Source organism: Camelus bactrianus, chromosome 19 (genome assembly GCF_048773025.1).
Source record: "Camelus bactrianus isolate YW-2024 breed Bactrian camel chromosome 19, ASM4877302v1, whole genome shotgun sequence".
Taxonomy (NCBI): domain Eukaryota; kingdom Metazoa; phylum Chordata; class Mammalia; order Artiodactyla; family Camelidae; genus Camelus; species Camelus bactrianus.
Genome location: NC_133557.1, coordinates 25,426,187 through 25,452,500, shown reverse-complemented (window position 1 = coordinate 25,452,500; position 26,314 = coordinate 25,426,187). Strand labels below are relative to the sequence as shown.

Genomic DNA, 26,314 nt, shown 5'->3' with positions numbered 1-26,314 from the left:
ACTACTTACCTAATTTTTTTTCAAAATTGATTTCCAATGGATTCATTTTCTTTTTTCTGCACATTCGATCCAGCAATAATACCCACGAAATCACGATTTTAATGTACTTTTTCCTTCTAATACACAGCGAATTAAACCACAGCTATTTTTAAAAATGCAGGCTTCTAACACCTAAAATTACCTCGCAAGCAACTGTCTTACACATACAACAAGTTGGGAAATAAAGTTCTAGATCAGGGGCCAGCAGATTTTCTTGTGAAAGGCCAAACAGTAAACATTCTTGGCTTTGCAGGCCAAGAGGCAAAATCAAAGACCTCACGGAGGTGCTTACACAACGTGACAGGACACAAGTCTCCACATTCCCCACCCGCCTCACCCACTCCCAACATTCAAAAATGCGAAAGCCCGTCTCACTCGCAAATCACACAGAAACTGGAGGTGGGCTGAATTTGGCTCATAGGCCATAATTCGTTCGTCTCTGCTCAAAATCACGTCATCTGATAGTTGTTTGACTATTCTCTGAAGTCGGTAACAGGGCGTAATAAAAGAACTTATTTCACAGGATGGGCGTAAAGAAGAAACAGTTGGAAGATGTCAAGCGCTTACTGTACCACCTGCTGGCACAAAGCCATTATTCGATTAGTACTGCCGTTTTCATCTTTGTCATTGACATTATCATCATCATCTTCTTCTCTTTCTTGACGGGGCTCGTTAGTCACTGAGTACTTTGCCTGGCACACAGTAGGCGCTCAGTATATGATAGATAGTGTTATCATTTCAGCTGGTTGGAGCAGTACTTCTCAACCTTCTCTGCAGGTCAGACTCAACTGTGGGGTTGTTTTTTTATAAACGCATGCTGAGTCTCACCTCCAGAAATTTTGATTCTAAAATTTGCCTAAGGAAGAAGCTGGGTACCTGCAGGGTTTTTTTTTTTTTTTTCCTTTTGAAAACTCTACAACAATTCTGATTATTCTAATCACAAACCTGTGACTTAGAGCATAATCTGGAGGCCAGGGTCAGAAATTCCTGTCCCCAGATAGTCCCATTTTTGTCTGCTCCATTTTATGGTCACACACCACTCAGCTAGTGCTCAGCTCCTTTGTAAATACTGAACTTCATCCGCCAGTCAATCAACAACCGATGTTAACTGAGCACCTATAGTATGCCAACCCTTGAGCAAAGTGCTGGAGACACAGCAGCGAAGAAAAAAAAACCTACAACACAACAGTCTGTCTTCCCCACCCTCCATCCCTTTGCCATGCCTGACTTTCTTCTTAGCCCTTTTCACTATCTTGCATCTTAAATGTATGTCGGGCTCTGCCCCATGACAGCAGGAGCCTGATACATTTTGTTCACTGTAGTTTCCACAGCCTGGAAGAGAGCTTACCCCACGGCAGGTGTGTTCAGTAAAGATTTGTTCTAGCAGGGTGAACAGGGAACTCCACACCTCTTAGGAAGCCAAGCTGACAGCCAACCCAAGCAGAGCAAGTCCCCAGCCTCCTTGGTGTCTGATTTAAGAGTGAAACATGTTTTCTGGTCCTGCAACCTGCTGTTTAATCTGTTTAATTAAGCCTCAATTTATTCTTTTATAAAATGTATAAGATGTTGTGAGCATCATATGGAATAGTGCTCGATGTGTGGACAATGTTGTGTTGGTTTTCTCATCAATGGAACTGAATAAACAAAAGACAGTTCTAGAAATTTCCTGATAATTCCGAAAGAGAGAAGCTGAGTAATAAGTGATAGGCCTACAACAGTCCTCTTTCTATAGCCTGATAACATGCATCTGTCTGTTGGACAAATACTTCTTGAGCTTCTAGCATGCACTGGATGCAATGCTGGGGCCTCAGGACTTGGGGGTGGGCGATGAAGCCAGTCACAGCACCTGCCCTCATGGAATTTACTGTCTGTGGGTAGGGGGTGCAGGAAGAGACGGATGGGAATCAAATAAACCAAGAGTCATAAAATGTCAACGCTGAAAAGGGCAAAGCAGTAACACGGTGCTTTCAGGCTAATATGGGGGAAGGGGGTGGGATTTGACATTATCAAAAGGGTCAGAAAAAGTTTTCCTGAGCAAGCGATACTCAGGGTAACTGCTACCTGGACTTAGCAAGACTAAGAAGAGGGCACAGCTGGGCAGTAAGGAGGACAGAATAAGGCCAGGGTACAGGGTACAGAACAGGAGAACCTCACATCAGAAAGCTGAGTGGGAGCCAACCATTCAGGGACCTGGAAGCTAATTCTCCTCAGTCCCAATCTGCTCGCAAATCCCCGGGCATCTCCTTAAAATGCTGACTCTAATTCAGCAGGTCTGGACCAGGGCCTGAGAGTCTGCATTTCTCACAAGCGCCCAGGAGATGAGGAAGCTGCCGGCCCACAGACCACGCTGTGAGAAAGAAGGTTTCAGGCCATGACTTTAACCTAAGAGCAGGGAGGTTTAGGTGAGAAGATTTTCCCAAGATCCCTCTAGACTGTATGAACCCATCTTGCAGCTGTCAGGGAACGAAAGCCCTGCCTGGAGCTTGGGAACCCTTTGGAAGCCTTTACAACTCCTTTTCTTAGGAGTCTGTCCGTCAGACCCTGTGTCAGTCACAGTTCTGGGGACACTGCCGTGAAACAGGCTGCTTCTGCCCAGCGGAAACTCCCTTGCTTGGGTGTTGCAATCCAGAAACTCTGGGGAAGGGCAGCCCATGTGTATTCTGAAAAACCAAGCTAGGCCTGCTAAAAAGAAGTATATATTTATATTACATACATGCGCACGTACCTAGATGGATAATCTTGGAAATGCAGTAATAGCCACGCATAGAATTGAAATGAAATCTTACAAATATTAAATCATCTCAAATTTAATCATTAAAGGATTAGGGACTGGGATGCTTTTGTTGTTGCTGCTGAGGCCTGAGCAGACCCAGACTCCTCTGTCTGAGGCCACGGGACTAGACATCTCTGGACTGCCCGTCTACTGGGCAGGACTGATCTTGTAGGGGCTGCAACTGTCCGTGGAGGTGATCAGTAAGAAGTGAGCAGGGCAATGCTGAACCCACCCGGGAGAGCTGGGCACATGCTCAGGGGCAGATGGAGCTGAGGAGTGATTCCCTTCCGGTGACATTCGGGAGGGCGGGATGAGGAAGGCAGCTGCCTGCACGATGCCGTTGGTGTCTCTCTCCCAGGTCTGCTAATTGTCTTTCTAAGACAATCTGGGTGACAAATACGGGTGCAAGAAACACTGCCCTTGTAAGCAATCCCAGCTGCTCTCAACAAATGTCCCCAAATAAAAGGTGCAGGCCACCCCCACCCTATGCTTGAAGCTCAATCTAATTGCTCACCTTTGCCGTTTTAAATCAAAGGTGGCTCCTATTAAGTATAATTACCTTTGCCAACAGCTTGAATAACACAGGAAGTGAGGGGCTACTAACCAGGAATGCCTTCTACAGAGCACTACATATGCCTTGGACTAAATCACCAGGACCCACAGCCTCAGCTACACATATAACGCAGCCAGGAGCAAATGCATACTGCAGGCAGAGAGGTGTGCACACACATAAACACAGCCTTTCCTTCGCGTGTGTCAGCGGCCTGGAAACACCACTCTGCAGAAGAATAAACTACAAGAGAAAACAGGTTTCTCTAAGCCTCGATTGTAAAATGCGCGTTGCTCTGTCAGTTTTTCCGCAAGAAAGCAAATTGCCATCCAACCAGTTAGTCTGTGAACAAGTCCCAAGTCCAATGAGGAAATCAGACAAACTCTGACTTTCTCATCCACCGAGTACCCATATTTCACTACCTTTCTTACCCCCGGAGAGCGGGGAAGTGACACTCTGGCTGGCTTTGACACAGTCATTTTTCTCCCATTCATCCCTGCCACATCTTTCATTCCTGACATAGGAAAACATTTTTTTACATCACAAGCATCTTTATCATTTCAGGCTCGTCAATTCCCATTTTGCCTAATTAATAAATAAATCAGAACCTAAAAGGAAACGAAAGTTGAGAACTTTTGGCCCTCACCGAAAAGAAGCCGTGGGGAGCTGCCGGAGAGTGTGGATCTTCCAGTCCTGCCGGCTCATCCGAGTCCTGGTTCATGTCCGCTTCCCGCTACAGAAGCCTGTTTGTTAAACTGTGCGCCCAGAAGCATAAACGAAGACCTCAAAAGAATAAGTCTCTCTCCAAAGATGTTACGCGTTGCTATTCCAGTAGTCCTCAAACTGTTGGCTCTCACCCCCACAACCACATTATCTAGCATTTACTGAGCACCCACCATGTACCAAGCATGCATGAAGCACACCATATACACCATGGATTGAATCCATGTGGGGGCCTCTTGTGGTATTAGGGGATTTTTTTTTTCTTCAAAATTAAGAGACTATGGTTTAGAAGTTTCCATAACTTGAGTAAGGTCAGACAGAATGTAAATAATTGCCTGGACTTGAACCTCAGTCTGTCATGAAGTCAGGTGCATGGAAAGCATCTGGGACAGTGCCTAGCAGGGAGTGGACTCTCAGCACATGTTAACAAGTCTGATCATCATCACTTCAGGGAACAAAAGAGAGAAAAGGTTAATTCCATTCAGAGCTGCAGTGAGCAGGCCAACCAGGGGCAAATCTGGAAACCTTCACAGCAAGTTATTTGCTCGTAAGAACTGAGAAGGGGCTAGAGTCTGCAGGAAAGAAGGGATCTGGGTTCAGGAAGGATTATTGGAAAGGAAGTCAGGGAACGACCACTAATCAAAATGTCAGGGGCCGCCAGGGATAAACTTTGGGCAGATCAACGAGACCCAGAAACCAATGTACAAGCAGAAATGAACTTGAGTTCCTAGTGAGTCACAGATCATCATTCTCTCATCCACCCATCCATCCATCCTTCCATCCATCCTTCCATCCATCCATTCTAGGGACTCCATTGCTAACCTCTTAAGACAGGGGGCCATGCCCCATTTATCCCTGTAGTCGTGGCACACAGCATGAGCTCTTGAGAATAATAGAAATTAGTAAATAACTGATGAAAGGATAAAAGGATGACTCTTAAAGACAGACAGTCCTTTCAGGGAATTCATCTTGCATGAGTCAGTTTGGTCCTTCTAGCCATCTTTCCCTCCCACAGTTTCCATGCCTCTTTTATATTATTCCTGGAATGAGATCTGCACCCTGGAAGGTCTACACAGCCCCATCAGAGTTGGCTCAATGGAGTTTCAAGCCCAAGCCCCTCACCCCACAGATTTCCCTTTGCTCCTCTGGAAGTCAAGCTTCTTATTTTTGCTATGTGCTTCTCCCACTGAAAACTAATACATCTCAGTCCACAGACGGGTTTGCCGAGTGGATTATTTGTCGCAGCTCTTGTTTTTGTGATGCAAAAACTATAGGAAGCCCTTCCCTCATTTTAATTTTTTTTTTTTAAAAATGTCTTTTCATAAAGAAAGCTGTAAGTTTCCACTGCTACTGTTTCAGCTTGGGGGGTACTCCCTGTGAACTTGTCCAATCCTTCCCTCCACTGCAGGAGAGCAGTTCAAAGTACGTGCCTGAGAATTCAAATTGGAGTTACAAACCAGTATTCCTGTTTATTTGCCAGAGTGCAGTGGCAGATTCAAAAGTTAAACCAAAGCACAAAACTCTTCTTGTGGAGTAGGTGCTCAGGGGACTGTGGACTAAAATGAAAATCAGATCATCGTTCAAAAAAGAGAAGAAAAAAAAACCCCTTACACAGTGCATTATAACACATTTGAAAACATCTCCGTGTTCCTTAAATGTTCTGCTGCTAAGAGTACTAACAGGTCAGTTCACAGGAAATGCAAGAATACGTTATATTTTAATCAGGGCACATAAAACACTGTCTAGAATGTTATGTTGCCCGGGGGAATGCAGTGAGCAGGGAACATTTACAAACTCCAGGTCAGTCTCCCCATTACATCACTGTGAAAAAAAAGAAATTTATGAGGTTAAATTATATGGATGTTATATATTGGAACTGTTAGCCCATTCCCAAATGAGAATGTTGGACGAAATAGCCAGATTCCCTGGGAGAAATTTCTAAGACCTTCTATCGTGGATGTTTTTTATCGTAACTTTCCACAAAAAAAAGGTGAAGACTTATTTATTCTTCCAAGATAATGAAACAAATAAAAAGAAAGAAGTCTAACCAAGAAAAAAGGAGTCCAAATTCCAACAGAGAGGGCACCTAAAAGAGTTACATTTTTCTTCTCCAGAGATGATAATACAGAAGTTATTTTGTGGAACTGAACGTATGATTTATTTCGTCTATTCCTCATCTAAGTGATTGGAAACACAGATGTTGATGCTATAACTTTGCTTCCAGTAAATAATTCCTCAAAGGACTCACATTTGTTTAACCTTAGTCACAAGATGATAAAACTTATTAAACATTTATGGAAGCAGCAACACAATTTGGTTGGTTTATGTCTTTGGCAAGTTTGGAAACTCATATCCCCAACTTTCCCACCTTCCTTTCACCTCTCTGAAAGAAAAATATCTTTGAGGAAGTTCCAGTACCTGGATTATGAAGATCCCCCTCCCCCCCCATCCTTTATTTCTCCGTTTGCGGCTGCAGTTTGACAGTAAACAGAAAGGCTGCCATGCTGATCTCAAAGAACAATAATTAAACCAAAGGGACAGCAGACAAGGCGCTCCTGTGGGATCTACAGAGGAAGAATAAAAACCTCACCAGGGAACTGTTTTCTTATGATTGCAAGCCTGCTTCTGAGATAAGCAAACGTTCACATGTGTGATGGGCGTGCATTCATTTATTCACCCAACAACATTCCCTAAGAACCTACTCTATTCAGCCCCGTGGGCATAAATAACCTGGTTATCTAAATATCCCAAAGACTCCAGGAACCTCGGATCACCGTCCGTTCATTCCTTCCTTCATTCGCTCATTCATGGATTCAACTAAAACACCTACTGTGTTCCAGGTACAGCAGATGAAATGGTCCCCTCGATTTGAAAGATTTGTCCATCCCTGACAAGGAAACAGACAGGACAACTAGCATAGTGCCTGCTTCCTGGTGTTACCCGTCTCTGACACCCTCCTCATCTACAGCTGACTGCCCTGTGCAGGGCACACCCGGAGTGACCATGGCTCTGCTTTCCTCTCACCCAGGCCCTTAACCAGGAGGGCAGGGCAGTGCCCTAGAGGCTCTCCTGGGGAAACACACCAGGACATGGCCTTGTGTTCACAGGGAAAGTCCTGAAGAGCTCCGTGGTGGTTCCATTAGTAGCCTGGCCTTGGCGTAGACATACTCATATACGATGTCCACCACAGACACACAATTCATGCATAATAAGGGCTCTTAACTCTCGCCCCACCAGACACACACACCAACACCCAGAGCATACCTCATTCAGCCGTACATGAAACATACATCCCAAACACATATAATATGCACAGATTTACAATTCAGACCCGCAGTAAAACATATCCACAGTGCGCGCGCACACACACGCAAACCTTAAATACAGTGTACCCAATACGTGTGGAGAGCAGATCCCCAACACACACAAACACACACACACACACACACACACACAGTCTAAGGACAATGCTGGCCTTGCTGTGAAAAGCATCTAACACCACATGGGCCCTCTAAACTCTGGGGCTCCATCTTTCTGTCTTATTAATATATCTACCCCCAGGAATGACCAGTATGCCTCAGTATGTATTTGCTAAACTGCATTACACTTCAGTGTAACCGTTATAACATGTTAAATTTCAGGACTGACTACTGTTAATAATTCAGCTTATAACGCAGACAAACAAAATCCTTCCCTGACCCCACCCATGCACGTCTAACGCCCCGCAGAGCTCCAGCATCAGGAAGGCAGCAGCTGTCCAGCTATGAAGGTTGATCATTATATACTCTGGGGACAAGTGCCATTTCTTTTATGTTATTCTACTCTTTTTTTAAAAACATCTCTCTGTAACTTACCCCACCCCATCCCACCCCAAGGCAGCCAGTGACAGTTTTCTTGACAGACTAGGATTCTAGCCATGTTGATGGCTGTCTCATTCAGTTTTGGGATTATTGACATCTTTTATGTTCACTTTGTAAACTTATGTTAAGTTTACTTACTTCAAGCAGACATTTAACAAGTATATACTAGGTGCAAATTATCTAGATAAATTTTTGGTTAGAGAAGTGTACATCTCAGTAAAGACAACAAGAATGTTCAAAGTATGAAATATTAGCTGTTTAAATGATGTTTATTTCCCTCAACTGATTCTCTTGCTAAATGCAGTGAAATTCTCACAACTGTTATTCTCTATGCAAATTACTTATGTGACAATTGCAAAAATTCCCAAGAATATTCATTACAGGATTGTGTGCAATAGTGAAACTTTAAAATACACCAAATGTCTATTAACAGAGGAATTGATAAATGAGTCAAAATGTACATGGAATATTATGAAGCATATAAAAAGGAATTAGCTATGTCTATTTTCTTAAATCTATCATCTCTTTCTCTCTTTTCTCTACCTACTTGCATACTTGGATAGAGTCCCAAGCAGAGTAAAAAAAAAAAAAATTTATAAAATATACTGTGAAATTACTTACAACTATATCTCAATAAAATTGGAAGAAAAAAGTAAATTATATAAACTCGCAATTAATGAATCATTAAAAACAAAAGCAAACAAACAAAAACCATTTTAAACATATATACGTGAAGAATGCTCCTAACTATGTATACATGCAGGTAAAATTATAAATAATTCAAGACACACATATCAAATTCTTAATAGTGCCTGTCTCTGGAGAGAGTGAGAAAAGAAGTAATCACCTGTGCTAAACACTTACTACACACCAACCACTGTTCTAAGCACTTACTAAGTACCAACTTTTAAAACCCTCTTAACTGTGCTTAGAAGTAAGCACTCTCCTTACACATATTTTACAGGACTGAGGTGCAGAGATTTTAAGTTAGCTTTTCAAAGGGGGCAGCTTTATCTGTACAGTTTAATTCCTTTATACCTGAATTTTCTGATCAAGTGAAATAAGCTCACCCTGCTATCGACAGCTCTCTCTTCTATTCCATCTGATTGATTATTCCCATCCAATATCCATAAAGAAAAGATTTACATTAAAGACAATACAATAGGATGAAAATTTCATTCCATTTCTCATTAGAATAACTTGAAATCAAATGGCTAGGCAGTTTGCCAAACTTTATATTATTACAAACGTTTGTTTCAAAATGTCACCCATATTTAAAAATAAAATAAAATAAAATAAAAACGCCCATTACCAACAACTAAAAATAATTGCTGATTTTTTTTTCAAAAAAGATCTCATCATGATTTCTGTTGTAAGCAACATTTTCCCTCTGAGATATGACCCCTTGAATTTTGTGATCATCTGTTTTTTTTCATATTATTCAGAGTACTCATTTAAATGTCACCTATAATTAAATACTTACAAGTAAGAAACACCTTGAGAGACCCTGAACATAAATAGTATGAGGGACTCTAAAGGGGAAATCTGCGAGGGTAGCTTTTCGTTTGCTAAAATAAATAATGGGGTAGCGTCATGGCATGTGTTCCATATTTTTGATGGCCAGGAAGAGTCATGGAGTCTACAAGAGATTTATGGGGAACAGATGAGCAGTGTCTGACTTCAGGACACATCCTCAAGGATGCTGTAGGAAGTGGGTGAGCACAATTACTTGCTGAGCCACTCCAGATGGACTGTTGGGGAATTTTCTTTTCTCCTTTCTTTCTTTCTTTCTTTTTTTTCTTTCACTTCTGTTTAATAAAACAGGAATGGACTTACGAAAATGCTGTTGTGAAAAGGTCAAGGGGTTCTACATTTTTTTTTTTTTATCTTCATAGGCTCAACTTTTAAAAGTGGTGTCTAAAGCTTTAGATCAGGATGATTCTCTCTCTCTCTCTCTCTCTCTCTCTCTCTCTCTCTCTCTCTCTCTCTCATTTTGCCACAATTGACTTACTTCGACCTAAAGGAAACACTCAGTTCCAGTTCATGCCCTCGGTCTGGACATATTCACAATAGACGATGGGTATTTATTTATGTGACTCTTTGCTATTAAGTATTAAATACTGTGAGAAGCAACAAAACATGGTGCCTGGGCACCTGGGCCCTGATATGCAGACTCAAGTTTTAGCATCATCTTCAAGATCTTGTGTGATCTTCAAGCTACTTGAAATTCCCAAACCTTAATTTCCTTCTCTATTCGGCGGGCCAACAATAAGAAAATCCAGCTCTTGGGCTGTTGTGGGGAGAGACTTTTTGTAAATGACTTGCATGTTGTCAATGCTGGGTAAACGTTCACCACGTAGTGCAGATTTCTGGTGGAGTCTTCCCCGGGTCAGTAAACAGTAGCAGTTACGATGATGGCCATTATGGTTAACGTCACCTTCATCATTGCTGCCATCCTCATTTTTACCACTAGACGCAAAGAACTTGGAAGTTTGATTACTGGGAAGAATCGGGAAAGAATAGAGAGGAAATGGATCGGGGAGGGGGGAAGGAAACACTGAAGAGAGGATGAGAAAATACGATTAAAGTAACAAGGAAGTGAAGGAGGTTCCAAAGAATAAAACTGGGTTTTCTGCCCTCTAATCCAATAGTTTCTAAAATTTTAGACAGTGTAAGACATAGGACCAGGTCTGGGAGGTTCCTTTTGTTTCTTTCTTGTCTCTTGACCCTGGTACCCAGGGTGCCAGCCAGCTCCCAAGCAGATGGAGTCCCCACTGTATACGTGCTGGATTGTCTGTCCTTCTCCTTCTAACTGAGGGGCTCTCTGGACACCGATGTTTCGTGCTGTGACCAGGGAGACCACTGCATAAATGGATGTGTTTCCCTGTTGAAATAGATTCGGGAAAATGGTCCCCACCATTTTAAAAAACATAGGCAATTGCCATGAGAAAGTGAGAGTGAAAAGAGAGACTACTTATATTTTTTTCTGTTGACTAAAAGCTAAAAGGGAAAATGGACCCTGGAAATAATTTCTTAAATGTTTAAATGCTTTGGCATTTGGAATTGAGAGAGAGACAGAGAGAGAGAGAGAGAGAGAGAGACAGAGAGAGACAGAGAGAGAGAGAGAGAGATTGCACAAAGAAGAAAAAGAAGAAGGAGGAGGAGGAAGAGGGAACTTAGGCATTTCCCCCTCTATCCTATAATTCAAAGCCTTAGTGTGTGCCTAAAATTCAGATTCATGGGCTTCAACCCCATCCTATGAAATCAGAACCCTCAGATTCTGGCCTGGGTATTTGTAAACTGGCATTTTAACAAGTTTTCCAAGTAATGAGGATACCAAATAAAGGCTGAGAACCATTTCTCTATTCCAGATGTAAAACCGGAACATTATTCCCAGTGCCTCCACATTTGCAAAATTTCCTGGGTCAGTAAAGACTTTCCAGTCTTTCTCTGATATCCTGGGAGGAAGTTCCTTCTGGTTTTCAAAGTTTACTTGAAGTTCCCATGAAAGCCTCTGCTTTCTGACTGTTTCTTTGACCTGAGTGTGACTTGACAGCCATTGCTCACAGCTGGTTCACGAATCCCTCGCCCTGCCCAGACTCTGGGAGTCTATAGAGTCCTCATGTTTAGTCATTCTGCCCCATCCTCGCGGTTTGAATGCAATACCCTTCCCCAAACCACTGCTTGCTTTATACATTTCCTTACAATAATCCCCTTTTTAATCTACTTAAATAATTTTATTTTAAAATGAAAAATGTATGTTATTATAGTCAGCGGAAAACCAGTCACATTTGCCTTAAGTGATAGTAATCAGACAATGGAAAATCCAGGTGTCAGTATTTTGTTACCCATTGTTGCTTGCAAAAAGTCTCTGAATTTGTGGCCTGCTCTTTCTGAAAATAAACACGAGGGAGGTGTTTAAGACAGGCTAATGCAAAACGAGACTTTCTTCTTGACTAAATCAGAGGATCTGAACCAATGTTGAAAAGGGGATACTGTTTGCACGTTGTGCCTGCCTGCTACTTAAAACTATCTACCACCAATGCTCTGACAGCCCATAATGAGGCAACTGTGGCTTTAAACGCATTCAGAGATGGGCGTGCTTCCCTCATTAAAACATTACTGAGAGCACTGCTAGGCCTGCGCAGAGGAGACAGCCACTAGGGGTTCCTATTGGAGGAAACGACGATACCAGTTAGTTTCTCACTTCCTGCCCCGCTTCCCCAGACATGCACCTCCATCTCCTTGGGCCTTCTCCCTTGAACACCTAATAATCACAATATCATCATTCATTCTTTCAAATGACATTTATTGACCCCCGACTCTGTGCCAGGCTTTGTGGACACAAAGCAAACGAGATATAAGATCCCTTCAAGGTCATAAGCTTAGAGTCATGGTGATAATTTTAATAATTTAACATTTATGGAGCACTCACTGTGGACAAGGTGCAGTTCTAAGTGCTTTGCAGGTGTTCTTACTTGGCTCCCAAGCACCCAAGAGGGAGTTTTCATTATCTTTGCCCAAAAGGAAATCTAGGCCTGGAGAGGATTATTAATTTGTTCACATAATGACTAAATTTTCTTGACCACTTTCCATGTACCACCATGTATGAAGCAGGTTACTTGATTTATCTCAATGAATCCTTGTAAAACCCCAGTGAGATGAGTCCTTTCAGTAGGTCCATTCTGTGAATAAGAAAATTTAAAGTCTGGGAGGTAAAGATGGCTTAGATCGCACTGCAAATAAATGACCTACTGGAGGGCAATGGCAGCCCCCCATCTGTTAACTCCAGGGTCCACCCTGTTGCCCTGACACCGTATTCTCCAATGGGGGTGGAGAGACGTGTGAAGAGGCAAATCCAAGACCCTACGAATGTGCTTGAAAAAGAGTAGCTACTCCCTGTACAGTCAATTCTAGAATCAAGGCAGCTCCAAACACTTTCCCTCGCTCACACTTTGGCTCAGAAAACGGTAGACTGAAAATTTTCAGAACCTTATGTACAAGTAGAGGAAAGATGCAAAAGAAAGAATTTGAGAAAATAATAGGATAAATAGAGTCAGGTTTTTCATATACAGCTTTCAGTATACTCTCCTTTTTCACTCACACCCGCCTGCAATTTTCTGTGCATCTTGTCTACCTTTGGACCAAGTCTCCCATCTCCTCCCCTATCAGTCTGGTCCAAGTCATTACTAGGACTTGGACAGGATTGATACAGGAGCCTCCAAAGTGGTCAATGTGCTTGCAACCCTGGTCCCTGATAAATAACATGGCAGCCAGAACGATCCTGTAAAAACCTAAATCAAATGCTGTCTCTTCCTGCTCCCTCACCCTCCAAGGCTCCCCAGTTTAGTAAGACCCTGGCTCCTTACTGCAGCATCTCAATCCTAGAGGTCTGGGGTCTGTTTATCCCTCTGTCCTCATTGCTCACCCTCCCTCCCTTGGCTCCAGCCACCGTGGTCACCTTGCTGCTCCTCCAGTTCCCTAGGCAGCTCCAGCCCCAGGCTTTCGGGCATGCCCGGAACCATCTTCCCCAGAGAGTTGCACTGTGCTTTTTGCACCCTACTCAGAACCCAGTTTCAATCTCACCTCCACAAAGAGGCCTTTCCTGACTGTCTTACCTAAAACAGCACATCCTCCTCACCCTCCTTTCATTTTCTGTTTCACACATCACTCCCTGCCTGGAGGGGATGTGCATCTGCTTGCTTGATTGGGACTTGACTGCCACACAAAAGTAAGCTTCAAGAAGGCAGGCCTTTTGTCATTTTTTATTCAAGCCTCTAGTTTCAGCACCTCTCACAGTACCTGGTACACAGCTGACCTTCAATAATATTGGTTCAATAAAGGTCCTAAGGCAGGCAGCAAAAATTCCCCAACACTCTCCGCTATCCCCAATCTCTTTGTCCTAAAATATTCCTTAACAGGCATCAGCCAATCTCCCTTTTTTCTTCTCCCAGGCACTTATCTGAAGGTGACAATTAAAAAGTGAAGAAGGCGTTACCAGGAAACAGCCTGTAGCCTTCCCCTATTAGCTTAACAACCCCTAAGCTTTGCCGCCTTGGGCCTGAGGGGATGAGCACGGGGTTGTGGTGGGGGAGGGGGAGTTGCCAAACCCTGGGAGGCTGGGAGCATCTGGAGGCTACCGGCAGGAAGGCACAGCACCTGGAGAGCAGAGAGGGAGAGAGGTCGACCTCTGGGGTCAGAGATGAGGATCCCCAACCCCTTCACCTCCATCAGTGATGCTCAGTCAAGGTCTGGGCTTAAGGAGAAAATTTACAAATCCATAGTATCAGCAAGCACTGTCTATGAGGTGAAGAAACAACATTTACTGCAAAAAAAGTGAATGATGTCATGATAAACAAAATACAAGCTTCTAACTAAAATCACCATCTTTTTGTCATTAATATTTCCTAAATTGATAAATATTCAAAATGCAGCTATGACCATGATTGGTACGGAGGTCTGCCAAAACAATTTTAGATGTGTAACTGAAAATTAATTAGGATTAAAGTAATACACTAATTAAAGTATTTATTCATTTATTTATTAATAGCCTCACTTATTCATTTGTCAGGAAATATTTATTTAGTGCCTAATTGGTAGCAAGGACTAATTCAAGTGCCTAGATTTCTCCTGGAATTCCTACAGAAAACAAAACAATAGAAAGGACATAAATTCACTTACAGAGAAGACGCTACCTAAGTGCCAGAGACGACACCGAGGGTTTCACTCACATCACATTATCTAATCATCACAACCACAATGTGAGGTGAGCGATATCACAGCTCCATTTGACAGGTGAGGAAACTGAGGTGCAGAAAGCCTAATGGATTCCCCTTAAAGCACACTCCTGGCTAGGTAAGCAGGGAGGAGCTGCAGTTGGATCCCAGATTTGGTTGGTTCTTAACATTTGCCTTTCCACAGCCTCATGGATGTCATCCACCCCAACACCCGCCAATTCCTCCATAAAACCTGGGCACGTGTTTTTGCCTCCAGGTATCACCTCCATCATTCTAAGCATGCTGGTCACCATCACTGAGCGGCCACGTAGGTAGACTGACTGGGCGAGCACACCCAAGTCCCCCACCGCCTCTGAAATACAAACATGTGCCCCATTCTCTTAGTAACCCAATCAGATGACATCACTTCTCTGCTTGAACCCCTCCAAGGGCCTCCCATCACACTTAGAGTCAAATCTAGAAGGCTACACGTTATCTGCCTCTCCCTCTTTCTCCTACCCCCCTTCCTATCATGCTTTCCTGTCTTCACCTGCTCCAGCCACGCTGGCCTCCTACATAGTCCTCCAGCATGCAAGTCAGCTCTGGCCTCAAGGTGTTCACCGCTTCATCTGCCTGGAGCACTTCTCCCAGATCTGTGCTTGGCACTTCCTGTTCAGGTCTGATCAAATGTCACCACCTGAGTAACACCAGCCCCAACCATGCTACATAAAATGGCAGCCCTCCATCCCTCTCTACCTCACCAATCTCATTCACTTTTATGAAATGCCATTAGAACTCTTCAATATTATATTACTTACTTATTTGTTCAATAGCTTTTTGGTCTCACCTATAAGAATATTAGCTGTGTGAGGGCAGGGACCTTTCCGACTGCAATATTTCAGCACTCAGCTCAGTACCTCGCACATAATAGGCTAAGAGTCACCATTCGTCGAGGGAAATGAATGCATGAAGGCACATACATACACAATGAAGAGGAAGAGCCCACTTCACATGCAAGAGATGGCCCAAAGATTCCAGGTGGAAGTGCCACTAAAGCAGCATCCTCTGCCAATGCTCTCAGAACCCTCCCCCCAGGTTTAGACATCACACCAGATGCAAGGGAAGGATAACAGGAACTGAGGGGCTTTCCTTGAAAATCACTATGGCTCTTCCAGCTAAACTATCACCATATATTAAGTGCATGGGTCTTGGAAACAGGAAGTTTCAAACCAAGCTCAGCTACTGCATGACCTTGGATGAATTGCCCTGCAAGTTACTCAGGTCCCCATCAGTAAAACAAACATGATACCAGCATCTAACTCATAGGAATGTAATAAGACTCTGCTCAAACGTCCCCTCCTCTGACAGGTCTCCTCCGACCATTCACACTGATGTTCCCCAATCCTGCTCTCGTATGTTTGCTTTTATAAAACAACTGTCAACACAGAGCTTTTTTCCTATATGCAAGTTATATTTTTCTTTATTAAATTACTTATATGTTCTTCTGCTTCCCCCAACTGGAGGGTCAGATCCCCAGGGATTGATCATATCCATCCTATTAACCCCTTGGATCCAGCTGACCAGCACAGGATGCGGCACACTGGAGGAACTCAGGAAATGACTGCAGTTTAGGTGAATGAACGTAAAATACATAAAGCACTTGGTAAAGTACCTGGCATATAATTTTAGCACTCAGGTAGGAGCAGATACCGTTATTACTGGTGTTGTTACATTTGTTGCTGGAGCTACAATTACTGTTCCTTGGGAAAGAAACATTTTTTGGAGCTGGGGCAGGGCCCAACATGAGTCATTCTCAGAAGAAGCTAAAACACTATTCAATGACTGTATTTCCAGTTTCAAAAATCAAAATGCACCCATGTCTGATTTCTCTTCAGCCTTGAACACCCTGGTCCCATGGTAATTGGCAGGTTGCTTGCGTCCCTTCTGGTATAAATTTTTCATGGTCTGGTTATTTGGGGCAAAGATATGCTAACTCTGTTAGGGGTGGCCCCTAGCATTTTAGTGCATTCTCTCAGCCCTGGTCTCATATATCAGCCTTTCCAAAATCCTGAGGCTTAAGAAGAACGATGATTACCCACATCTTGTAGGCTGGAAAACAAGGGGCTTGGAGCAGCTGGCCCATGCACGCATATGCAGCCAAGAAAGAAGTAGACCTAGGGATCTGAACCTGGGTCAGTCAGACTCCTGAACTCACATTTTTATCCTCTGAGTAAAGTTTATTCCTCGAGCTTGCCCAGGGCCACATAACCGGGGTGGCAGATCTGTGACCAGAACCCAAGTCATTTCCTCCTCTTTGACAGCCCCCTCCACAGTCTGAAACCTAATCCCCAGGGAGAAAACAAGAAGAAGGCCACAGCCACACACCCAACCTTCTAATAAAGGAAAATAGCTAAAGGCAATTCTAACACAAAACGTGCTCATATAGCTTTTCATTTTGGCATTTTTTTTTTTCTGTACCAAGAGGCAATGAACACACAGAATAGAGTTAACTCTTCTCTACAGCATCATCTTGGCCCAGAAGCTACTCAGATCTCCCGAGGGTATAAGAGACAGGCTTCTCGATACACAGAAAATTCTAAGGACCTGATAAATTGAAAGGATTTAAAGTCAGCCCCTTGCTGACATTTATATAGAAATATGTGTATGTTGTTGCTCTCGCTCACTAAGGTCCCCTATAGAAGACCTGGACCTTCTGTCTTCTTTGGGGATCTTCCCATGTCACCAGATTTCATGAAATTTTTTTCATGACACAGTAAAACATTTAGGGAAGTTTCTTCCAAATTCATTACAAACAGAATGGCCGTTGCCTACTCTGTTTTTTTCTCATTCCACCCTTCGTAACTATTTTCATTAAAAACAATAACTGTGTTCTGCTCACCTTAATATCTGAACTGTATAATTTCCCTAGAAATGACTCAGACGGAGCTTGAAGAAGTAAGCTCAGGGGGTGACTTCAGACTATTCATTCAGTTCTGCAAGCACTCAACTAATTAAGACCAGTGATCTTAATTTCTGTACTAAAAGAAACTGCAGAATGCTGCTTTTTAAAACTCACCTTAGCATCTAGCAGCCTTACGGAAACACAAGATTTTCCTTTAGCATAAATGGACACTACAGCTTTTCAATTAAATTAGTCTTTGGAGGGAGATGCAAAAGAGCTAAAAAGCTCCTTAAAAATCTTCCCTGCTTTACTGCTTCTCCTGTGCCAAGGGGAGATGTGTAGTTAAAATGCAATGTTATTTTCTTTTTACCCTGCCGAAAGAAAGTTTTCGATCTTGAACCCTGAGTTAGCTATATTATAGAGCTTGTTGAGGCTTTGCTTTTAGTTTTAAAACCGACATTTGGTTTTCTAAAACTATTTTTAAAACAGAGATGTACATTATAATGTCCTATATCTTTGTACATCCAGAGAGAGCTTTGTTAGACCCTGTTTCAGGTCGGGTAGTAGGTGCAGGGACACTGAAACTACTTTTTAAAATAACACAGGTGGAAAGGAAACTCTCATTTAGATGAGCAAAATTCAAGACAAATCCTTTCGAATATGATCCAGGTATTTTTCCCCCATGTAATTTCTCTAAGCTCATTATCTCTAAAACTTTTTCATTGTGCATTCCCTGTTGTTAAGCATAGCTAAATAATACTGATATATTAATAATAGGATTAGCTAGCTATGCCTCCTGAATTTTAATTTCTAAAATTTAAACAACTTTAGGCATCGTTTTGGCATCAAAAAATGTTGGAGGATGCCCAGAGGACATCTTCTTCTGTAGAGGGAATGCAGAAGACTGAGAGAGGCAACAATTGGAAATTCCACATGGTTGTTTTAATGACTTCCGAATCCCTCCAAATTATTAAATCATTTCACCCACGGAGTTTGCTTTGGAAATAAATATACCCGCGATTCCCACGTGCATCTCAGGTTTCTTTTCTGCACGTCTGTGTATGTATACAATATCTTCGGAAGGGACTTGAGTCCGATAGATAACCCTCATGATGGTTTCTCTGACAAAATGAATAACACAGATACGGCCACACTGCTGAAGACGCTCCAAACGAATGTCCAAGTTAGACGCAAATCCTCCGAGTTTGCAGACATAGTCCCAAAGTGGACTCGTGGGCTCTGAAGTGTCTAATTTTTATTATCATTTCTTAAAGACCCAGCATATCTGGAAACCGACTTTAAATGCTATCCCTATCCTGTCTGAAAAAAAAATTTTTTTCCTAAAAAAAAGTGACTGACAGGTCAGCAGCAGGAAATAAAAAAGAAATTAAAAATCCAGTGAGAACAGTGTTGTGTGATAGAGGCCTGTAAATACAAGGTGTTTTTTTTTTTCTTCCTGAAGTATCCAGGTAATCAAGCAAACACTCTCAACGAGGTTATTTCTTATGTAGTTAGAATGACTAAGCTCATTCATAATCGAAGAGCTGCTTGCCAAAGGTCACCCTAAGGAACAGGAGAATTTCTAACTTTAAATGGAACTTAGAAAACGTAAAACAATTTTTTAAATAAAAATGGTTACCAATGACTGAAAAATGGATATAAAAACCTCTTCCAGAGTGAGCAGGCTTTAGGAAGGAAGAAGGATGAGGTCTCCCTGATACAAACACCAGGACAAGACATTCTGTATTTATCCCAACATTAGAAAACGAAAATAAATTTCTCCCAAAGAAATAAAAATAAAGCAGCGTATTCAACTTGCAAAGCAAAAAAGAAACTATTTGTGTGCCGAGCTTCTTTTAATACCACTGTGATTTTTTTTTTTATAAAAATCGCTCAATTTGATTGTAATTAAATATGTAATGAAAAAGCACTGCTTCAGGGAAGCGATGCAAGACACTTTCTAACTGTTAGTTTAATGTATTTCCAACTGACTTTGCATCAAATGAAAATGATACTCTGGGTATGCCTGGTCTTAATATAGAATTTGTTAGGTACTTTTTGTGTTTTTTAAAGGGGACTTGGGTGGACACAGACATTACCTTTGAAACAGCGGCTGAGGCTTCCCAGCCCACGACATATGTAAATAAAATTGATGGTACAAATACAGTGATGGAAGGGAAGCTCCACTCTGGACATTTAACTCATGTCAGCTAATTACAGACCCAGCGTAAACATGAACAGGGCCTAGGTTTTCTTCCTGGATGATTTCCCTAAGCTCAGCGGCAGCGATGAGCAGAAGTGCATCATTTCAATGGCCTTAAATAATGCCAGGCTCAGTGCCCCTTTAAAACCTGCTCAATTGAGAGTACAATTCCCAAGCCACTGGAAAGATAAATAGATCAACCCAGGTATTATCCAGTTGGAGAAATTCCGTCAAATGAGTGAGAAGTCAGCTGGGATGAAATGAAAGGATAAGCCTCTGTTGGAGAAGGTGACAAAAGGCAAGATGCTTCCAGGGACAGACCTGCTGAAGACGCCTAGGAGGGATTTGTTGGGTGTGAAGTTTTCCCGAATGGTAGCAATAGAATCTAGGTGAAATCTGGGAGAAAATAAATGTAAGGTGGGAGAAAAACAAGTGCAGGGTATTTCTGAGGATTGCTTCTACCCTCCTCAAAAGTAGCCGCTGATCTCCAGCCCCAAAGCTTCAAGAAGATTTTCATTGTCAAGAAGTTTCTCAGGCCCCCTCTTCCTTACCTGGCTTCCACTAGAACTCCCTGTCACTTGCAATCTGCTGATTAGGGTTCATGTATTGTGTCCTGATATGGCAGATTAAAAATGAAATCAATAAATGCCTAAAACAAATGGGCTTTTGAGATGTCCCATTCAATCTGGGTTTTTAAGGCCGAGGTGAGGAGGGGGAGAAGGGAATCAGGAGGGGAGTGGGAAAAGGACCAGTTAAGCAATCAATTTCCATCCAAAACACCATGTGGAGGATGTGATTTCAAGTTAACTTATCCTTCCTTTTCTCAGGGATCTGCCTTAAATAATAAGAATAGCCTGAACAGTTCATGCTGTGAGCCCCTTTGGGGTTGGGGATATGTGTTTATTTTTTCCATTCATCTGTTAAAAATCATACAGTTTGGGTAAGTGGAGGGGTCTATAGCATGAGGTATTTAAATCTTCAAGATGTCAACTGGTCTTTTCGAAATATGCTTAAACAAAGTGAGAGTGCCAGGGTCCAGACTCCATCAGATTCCTATCCTCTTGAACCCCTTCTGGTTCCACTTGCCGATGAATTAAAGGTAAACTTCACTCTGAGCTGTCCGCCCCTCCCTGCCCTGCTGGTTTAGATAGCTAAGACCTCACCCACGAATCCAGTCATTGCCATCGGGAGGTTGAAAAGGCGATGGTTTGGGTCATCTCTATACTCCACTGCAGTATTCTGAACTGTCCCTGCTGAATATGTTTCCCATGTAAATAACCTGTGCTATTAAGGTGCAAATTGCAACTTTTAAGTAATGATTGCTAATAGTCTAATGTTTACTGCCACACAAGGACATTCATGAAAACAAAATCTGCATTATTCATCTCCATATTAAATAAACAAAATAAATTGAGGGAGCTGTTCTTTCCTTCAAGACTTTTCTCAGATCTGGATTATCAGATAGCTTTTGAGAGTCAGCAAGAAGAAAACATTTAATCTCTTTGGATGGGCAGGAGCAGAAGCCTATAATTTATACATACATGAGACAGTCATGTGTATGTGATCCCCAAAGATTTTGCGTCCTATTGCAATTGGCTGGCATTATATAAAAAAGAGAGTTCAGGATGGTGAAATAAAATATGTATTACACACGTGTGTGCACAGAGGCTGCGGTAGATTTTAGAAAATAGAAAGGTCGGAGTGTAAGCCTACAGTTTTAAATTTTTAACTACTCAGCATCCTGCAAAATACAAACAAATCAAAACACGGTTCTGTTTTATTTTACCTTTCTGCTATCTTCCCTACAATGGATGAGGGGAAAGATGCTGGTACAGAATCCTGCAATATTTCCAGGTAAAAGTAGATACATTTTAGTGTTGAGTGAAATATATATCCAAGGAAGCAGGCATACACACTCACACATACACAGATCCCTAGGGTACTGCAGGCTGCTTTCTAAACTTTTTTTCCTTGCCCGAAGTAATAGTACGGTGGAATAGCATAGCTTTAGAAAGCCAGGAAGAATGACATTTCGGAGGGAAATGTTCTGACTTAGCTTTTTCCTTAGAGAACTGCCTACCTCACAGCCCGACCTTTAAAGGGGGGAGGAATATAACCAATAAAGACTAACGTTCTCCATCACTTATAACATCATCTCCCCCATCCTATCCACATACCTGCTTTATTAGAAAGTTCCGTAATTGATTCTTGAATCATGGAACTTACAACTAATAATGCAAAGGAATCAAATTGCCTCGAACAGCAAATAGTTCTTGGGAAAGAGAGTCTCAGTTCTGATTCACTCACAGGCTTTTTTATCTTACATTATTCATTAATCAAGCTAGAAATCAAGCTTTCAACATCAGCCCATGGGAATAATTACTTACAGTTGTGTACCATGTTTAATTTTAAGCAGTGATAAAAGTTAGTATGGCCACAATCCTAGAATCCACCTTGTTCCTCTCCCTGGATGTTAACTGGCTAAAGAATTCTCAAAGTGGCTAACTTTACTTGTGAATAACCACCTTAGCTAAAGCAGAGTACAGCACCGATGACTTCAGAGGAAAAGAACCATTACGTGAAAAAAATATCTGCTTTAGTAACATGTGGACAAATAAATACCATTAAGAGGGACCTCACTGTGTACAAAATGAATTATTCCCTTTCAGCTTGACACAGGTTTCCACTTCTTCCAGTGAAAAAAACAAAAGCCATGAAAACAAACATATAAAGACACCAGGAATACAATAGGCCCAGAAAACTGAAACTACAGTCAGAACTTTCTAACACACACACACGCTACAGTAAACAGACAAGCTAGCTCCAACAGATACCAGCTTAATGAAAAGGGTCTAATTTAAATAATGTGATACAGCATTATGTTACATACACCTGGATCCTCATTGATCAGAGGGTAATTATAATCAAAGTAGTGCGATTCTGAGCAATGCACTTTTTGTAATGAGCTTACCAAAGGAGACATGTCCAGTCATTCTGGTAATTTAAATTACTGCCTAGCTGTTGATGGCCTTTACCGGAACAACAAGGGGGGAAAAAAAGAGTAATTTTCAGGGCAATATCACTTCTTGCTGGACTCTTGCCCAGGGTTCTCTTTTGGGACAATAAGGACATTATCTCTAATAATCTAGCTACACTTAAACTTATGTTGCTAGAACCAGACGAAGTGGGCTTCGTCTTTCTGAGTCTGAAAAGCCAGTGCACACCCCCCATGCTGTTCAGACTGCAAAGCAATCTAAGTTTTAAAAGATAAGTGAGTTAAATGCAGAGAGGGACGGGGGTAGGAGGAAGAAACTGTTTGCAAAAGAGGTAGCTAGAGTCGAAAAAAAAAAAAAAAAAAAAAGAACACTTCCCTGACTAGGCAAGTTCTAAATATACACGGTACTAAAAATATTTTAATTATTTCGCTCTTGGAGAAACAATTGGAAAACATATGAATCGAAGCTTTATAAATGATATTTCCCCACGCCATCTGAAGCAATCTATACACGGTTACGGAAGCAATTCTGCACTCAGAAGGGAAGATAATTGTGGATATCTCAAAGCACATGTACTGCCATTCGTGCTGGAATCAGGCCACGATGGAGGATGAGCTTGGTGGTCCAGCATGTTCAGACACAAACACCCACTTTGCCCAGATTTGTGACTAACTTTGGATTTGTTCTGAGGGTGGCTTTGCAAAGTTTATGAAAGTGTTCCACTGAACTTCTCCTTAATGTTTCGCTATAGTTGGAACATAAGGAAATATTATGGTGGGTCTGCAGAAGACCAGCCTCAACTGATGCTGCGTAAAGCATGAAGGTAAACACAGAAAGAAGGGGGAAAAAAAACAAGCTTTTTGCTAAAGCCCCAATTCAACTGAAGGACACAAAGAAATAAAAACGCCCACATTAAAAGCCAAACAAGATAATAATTGTGCATGTCTGGCTCTGAATCCAGAGGGCAAGGCTTGCGTCACTGGCACTCTGAGTTACCATGGTGAGTGATTTATTGATATATATCAAGAATGAATAGATCAAAGGCAGCGAGATGACAGGTGATCAATCAAATGTCAAATCAAAACTAGCAATCAAGTGGAAAGCTGATTTTTCAGTGGGTGGGTCTGGCAGGAGAAAAATGAACTTTCATATTACACTTCCGAGAAACAAAACCCCAGCATACTATTAAAAAAGCAATTAAGTAACCCAAAAGAAAAAAAAATCCTTTACAAGATCTAATGTACTGATCCATTAACCATTCCTTCTTTTTTTTTTTTTTTTTGGAGGAGGGGATGGTAAGTAAAAATTCAGATGGGATGGTTCCTACCATGCAAAGCAATTTACAAAGTTTGCAACTCACTTTGTGCAAAGAAAATCCAGAGCTGTTTCAATGTTCATGGGGAATTTTTTTTTTCCTTTTTTAAGAGAAGGAAGGGTGTTGATTAGATTTCCAAACGTGGATCCTTTTAGAAAACATATTCAAAGGTTTGTTGGTTTCCTGGGGTGATTTTTTTTCCACCTTGGCGATTAAAGCTAAACTTCTATTGCTTGCCCCAAAGCCAGCCTGCAGCCCAGGGCTGGGGCATGGCTCACACTTCAGCGCCCCAAAGCCCAGCGAGAAGAGACTGTCCCTCGAGGCCAGAAGCCACTGACACTGACCACGCTGAGGGATGCGGGGGTGGAAGGACTGTCTCCCCACTCTGCACCCCAAATCTTCAACCCAACTTTGGCCCGAGAGGCAAGAAGCAGACTGGGAGAAAGTTAGGGGTGGGGTAGAGGGTGGAGGAAAAAAAAGTTTAAGGAGGGAAGGCTTGGTGGGATAGCTTCTCCCCACCCTCCCAACCCGAGCCTGGAAAGGGGAGGATTTGGGAGGTTGGAGAAGACGAGAGAGGATGGGGTTATTATCGGGGCAGAGAGGGGCACCCGGAGCGAACTCCCCCGAAAGCTAAGGGGGGTGGCGTCCTGGGGCACCCAGGGCGAAAGGGGCTGGCGAGGAGCTCGGCGCACCGGGCAGCCCGGCAGGGCGGCCCCGAAGCGGAGCCGTTTCTCTTACCTGCCGCCCGCTTGGGTGCCTGCTGTTTCCTCCTTGGCATCGCTCTACTTCGCTCCAGTCCCACTTCTGGCGCCCCAGCCCCGAGCCGCGCGCGGGGGCCCGCTGTCTCTCTCGCCTCTCTGGGTCTCCTCCGCCTCCTGCCCGGTGGCTCCTAGGGCGTCACTCGGCCTCTGTCCCCCTGACGATCCCCCCTGCAACTCCTCCACCACGGGCCAGAGACCCCCCTCTCTGGGTGGCAGAAACGGGTGGCTGTGCCGGCTGGTTTGAAGTAGAGGTTGGTTCTGCCTTGTTTGTTTGTTTGTTTGTTTTGGATTTTTTTTTTCCTCTCTCTTTTCTCTCTTTTTGTTTTTGCTTTTTGGAAATTTTTTTTTTTTGGTTTGGTTTTTTTTTTTTTTTTTTTTTTGGTGACTGTTGAGACACTTGATTTCTTTATTAAACATCCAAGACCGGGTTCGGATGGAAGGGGCGAGGGACGCACACGCGCGCGTAAAGATAAGGAAAAAAAAGGCAATCCTGGGAAGGTAGTGGTTTCTTCTTCTTTTTCTTCTTCCTTCTCCTCTTTCCCTCCTCCTCCTCCTCCTCCACCTCCTCCTTCTCCTCTTCCTCCTCCTCCTCGCCGATCTCTATGGCGGATTCGTGCCGGGGCAGAGAGAGATCACTCACTGTAGGTTTGTGGCTGCTGTCAGATCCCCGCCTGTGAGTGATATGCGAGAGGACAGGAGCGGGTTTGGGAAAGACAGAAAATCTGGAATTCACTCACTCACACACTCACACACACTCACACACACACACACACACACACACACACACACTCACACACGCACGCACTCTCGCTTCCTCTCACACACACACACACTCACACCCCCCACATACGCACACACACAAACACGCACACGCACACACACTCTCACACACACACAAGACAGGGCGAGGCGATGCCAGCAAACATCGATCCCGCTGAACAAACTGAACATTAACAAACTCCTCCTCCTCCTCCTCTCCCCGCGACCTGATGACAGGGAGAAATTTACTCCCCAGCCGCAGAGCGCCAGGCAGAGGGAGTCTATTAAAGGGACAGTGTCCCGCCGGGGAGAAGGGCTGGGGGCGGGGACCCGGGCGAACCACCCGGGCCGGCTCCTTCGTGCGCCCTCCTCGCTGAGGCGAGGACGTGCCCACTGCGCGCGGGGACACCTCTCGCGGAAGGAACGAGAAGGTAGGGGATGTGGGAGGCACGCGGGCAGGGTGATGGAGGCAGATGCAGGGGGCCAGGTAGGCTGACCCGCAGGGACCATTAATGGGACCATTAACAATATTAGGAGCATGAGAACTTAGGTTAATTTTTGGTAGGGAAGTGGGTGGACACCTTAGAGTGATGACCACCATCCTCTAAATCTCCTAACTGCAGAGATGTCCTCCCCACCCCTTAAATGTAGTGCCCCTGTATCTCTCACGTTCTTGCTAATACTTGGTCATAAAATCAAGAATCTCCCATCTGCTTC

General features: G+C 43.1%; 1 protein-coding gene across 7 annotated transcripts in view; it reads right to left on the bottom strand.

Annotated features, from left to right (window-relative positions):
- The window catches only part of TSHZ2 (teashirt zinc finger homeobox 2), a 410,894-nt gene extending 385,144 nt beyond the window's left edge, over positions 1-25,750 (bottom strand). For 5 of the 7 annotated variants that reach the window (XM_074347458.1, XM_045519292.2, XM_045519286.2 and 2 more), the window contains exon 1: positions 24,816-25,748. In XM_074347458.1, the coding sequence (XP_074203559.1) occupies positions 24,816-24,855 (40 nt within the window). In that variant the 5' untranslated portion in view covers positions 24,856-25,748. Of the gene's footprint in view, positions 1-24,815 lie in introns of all 7 variants that reach the window. The other 2 variants (XM_045519290.2, XM_074347460.1) reach the window with 2 other exon arrangements.
- Between the last annotated feature and the right edge of the window lie 564 nt (positions 25,751-26,314).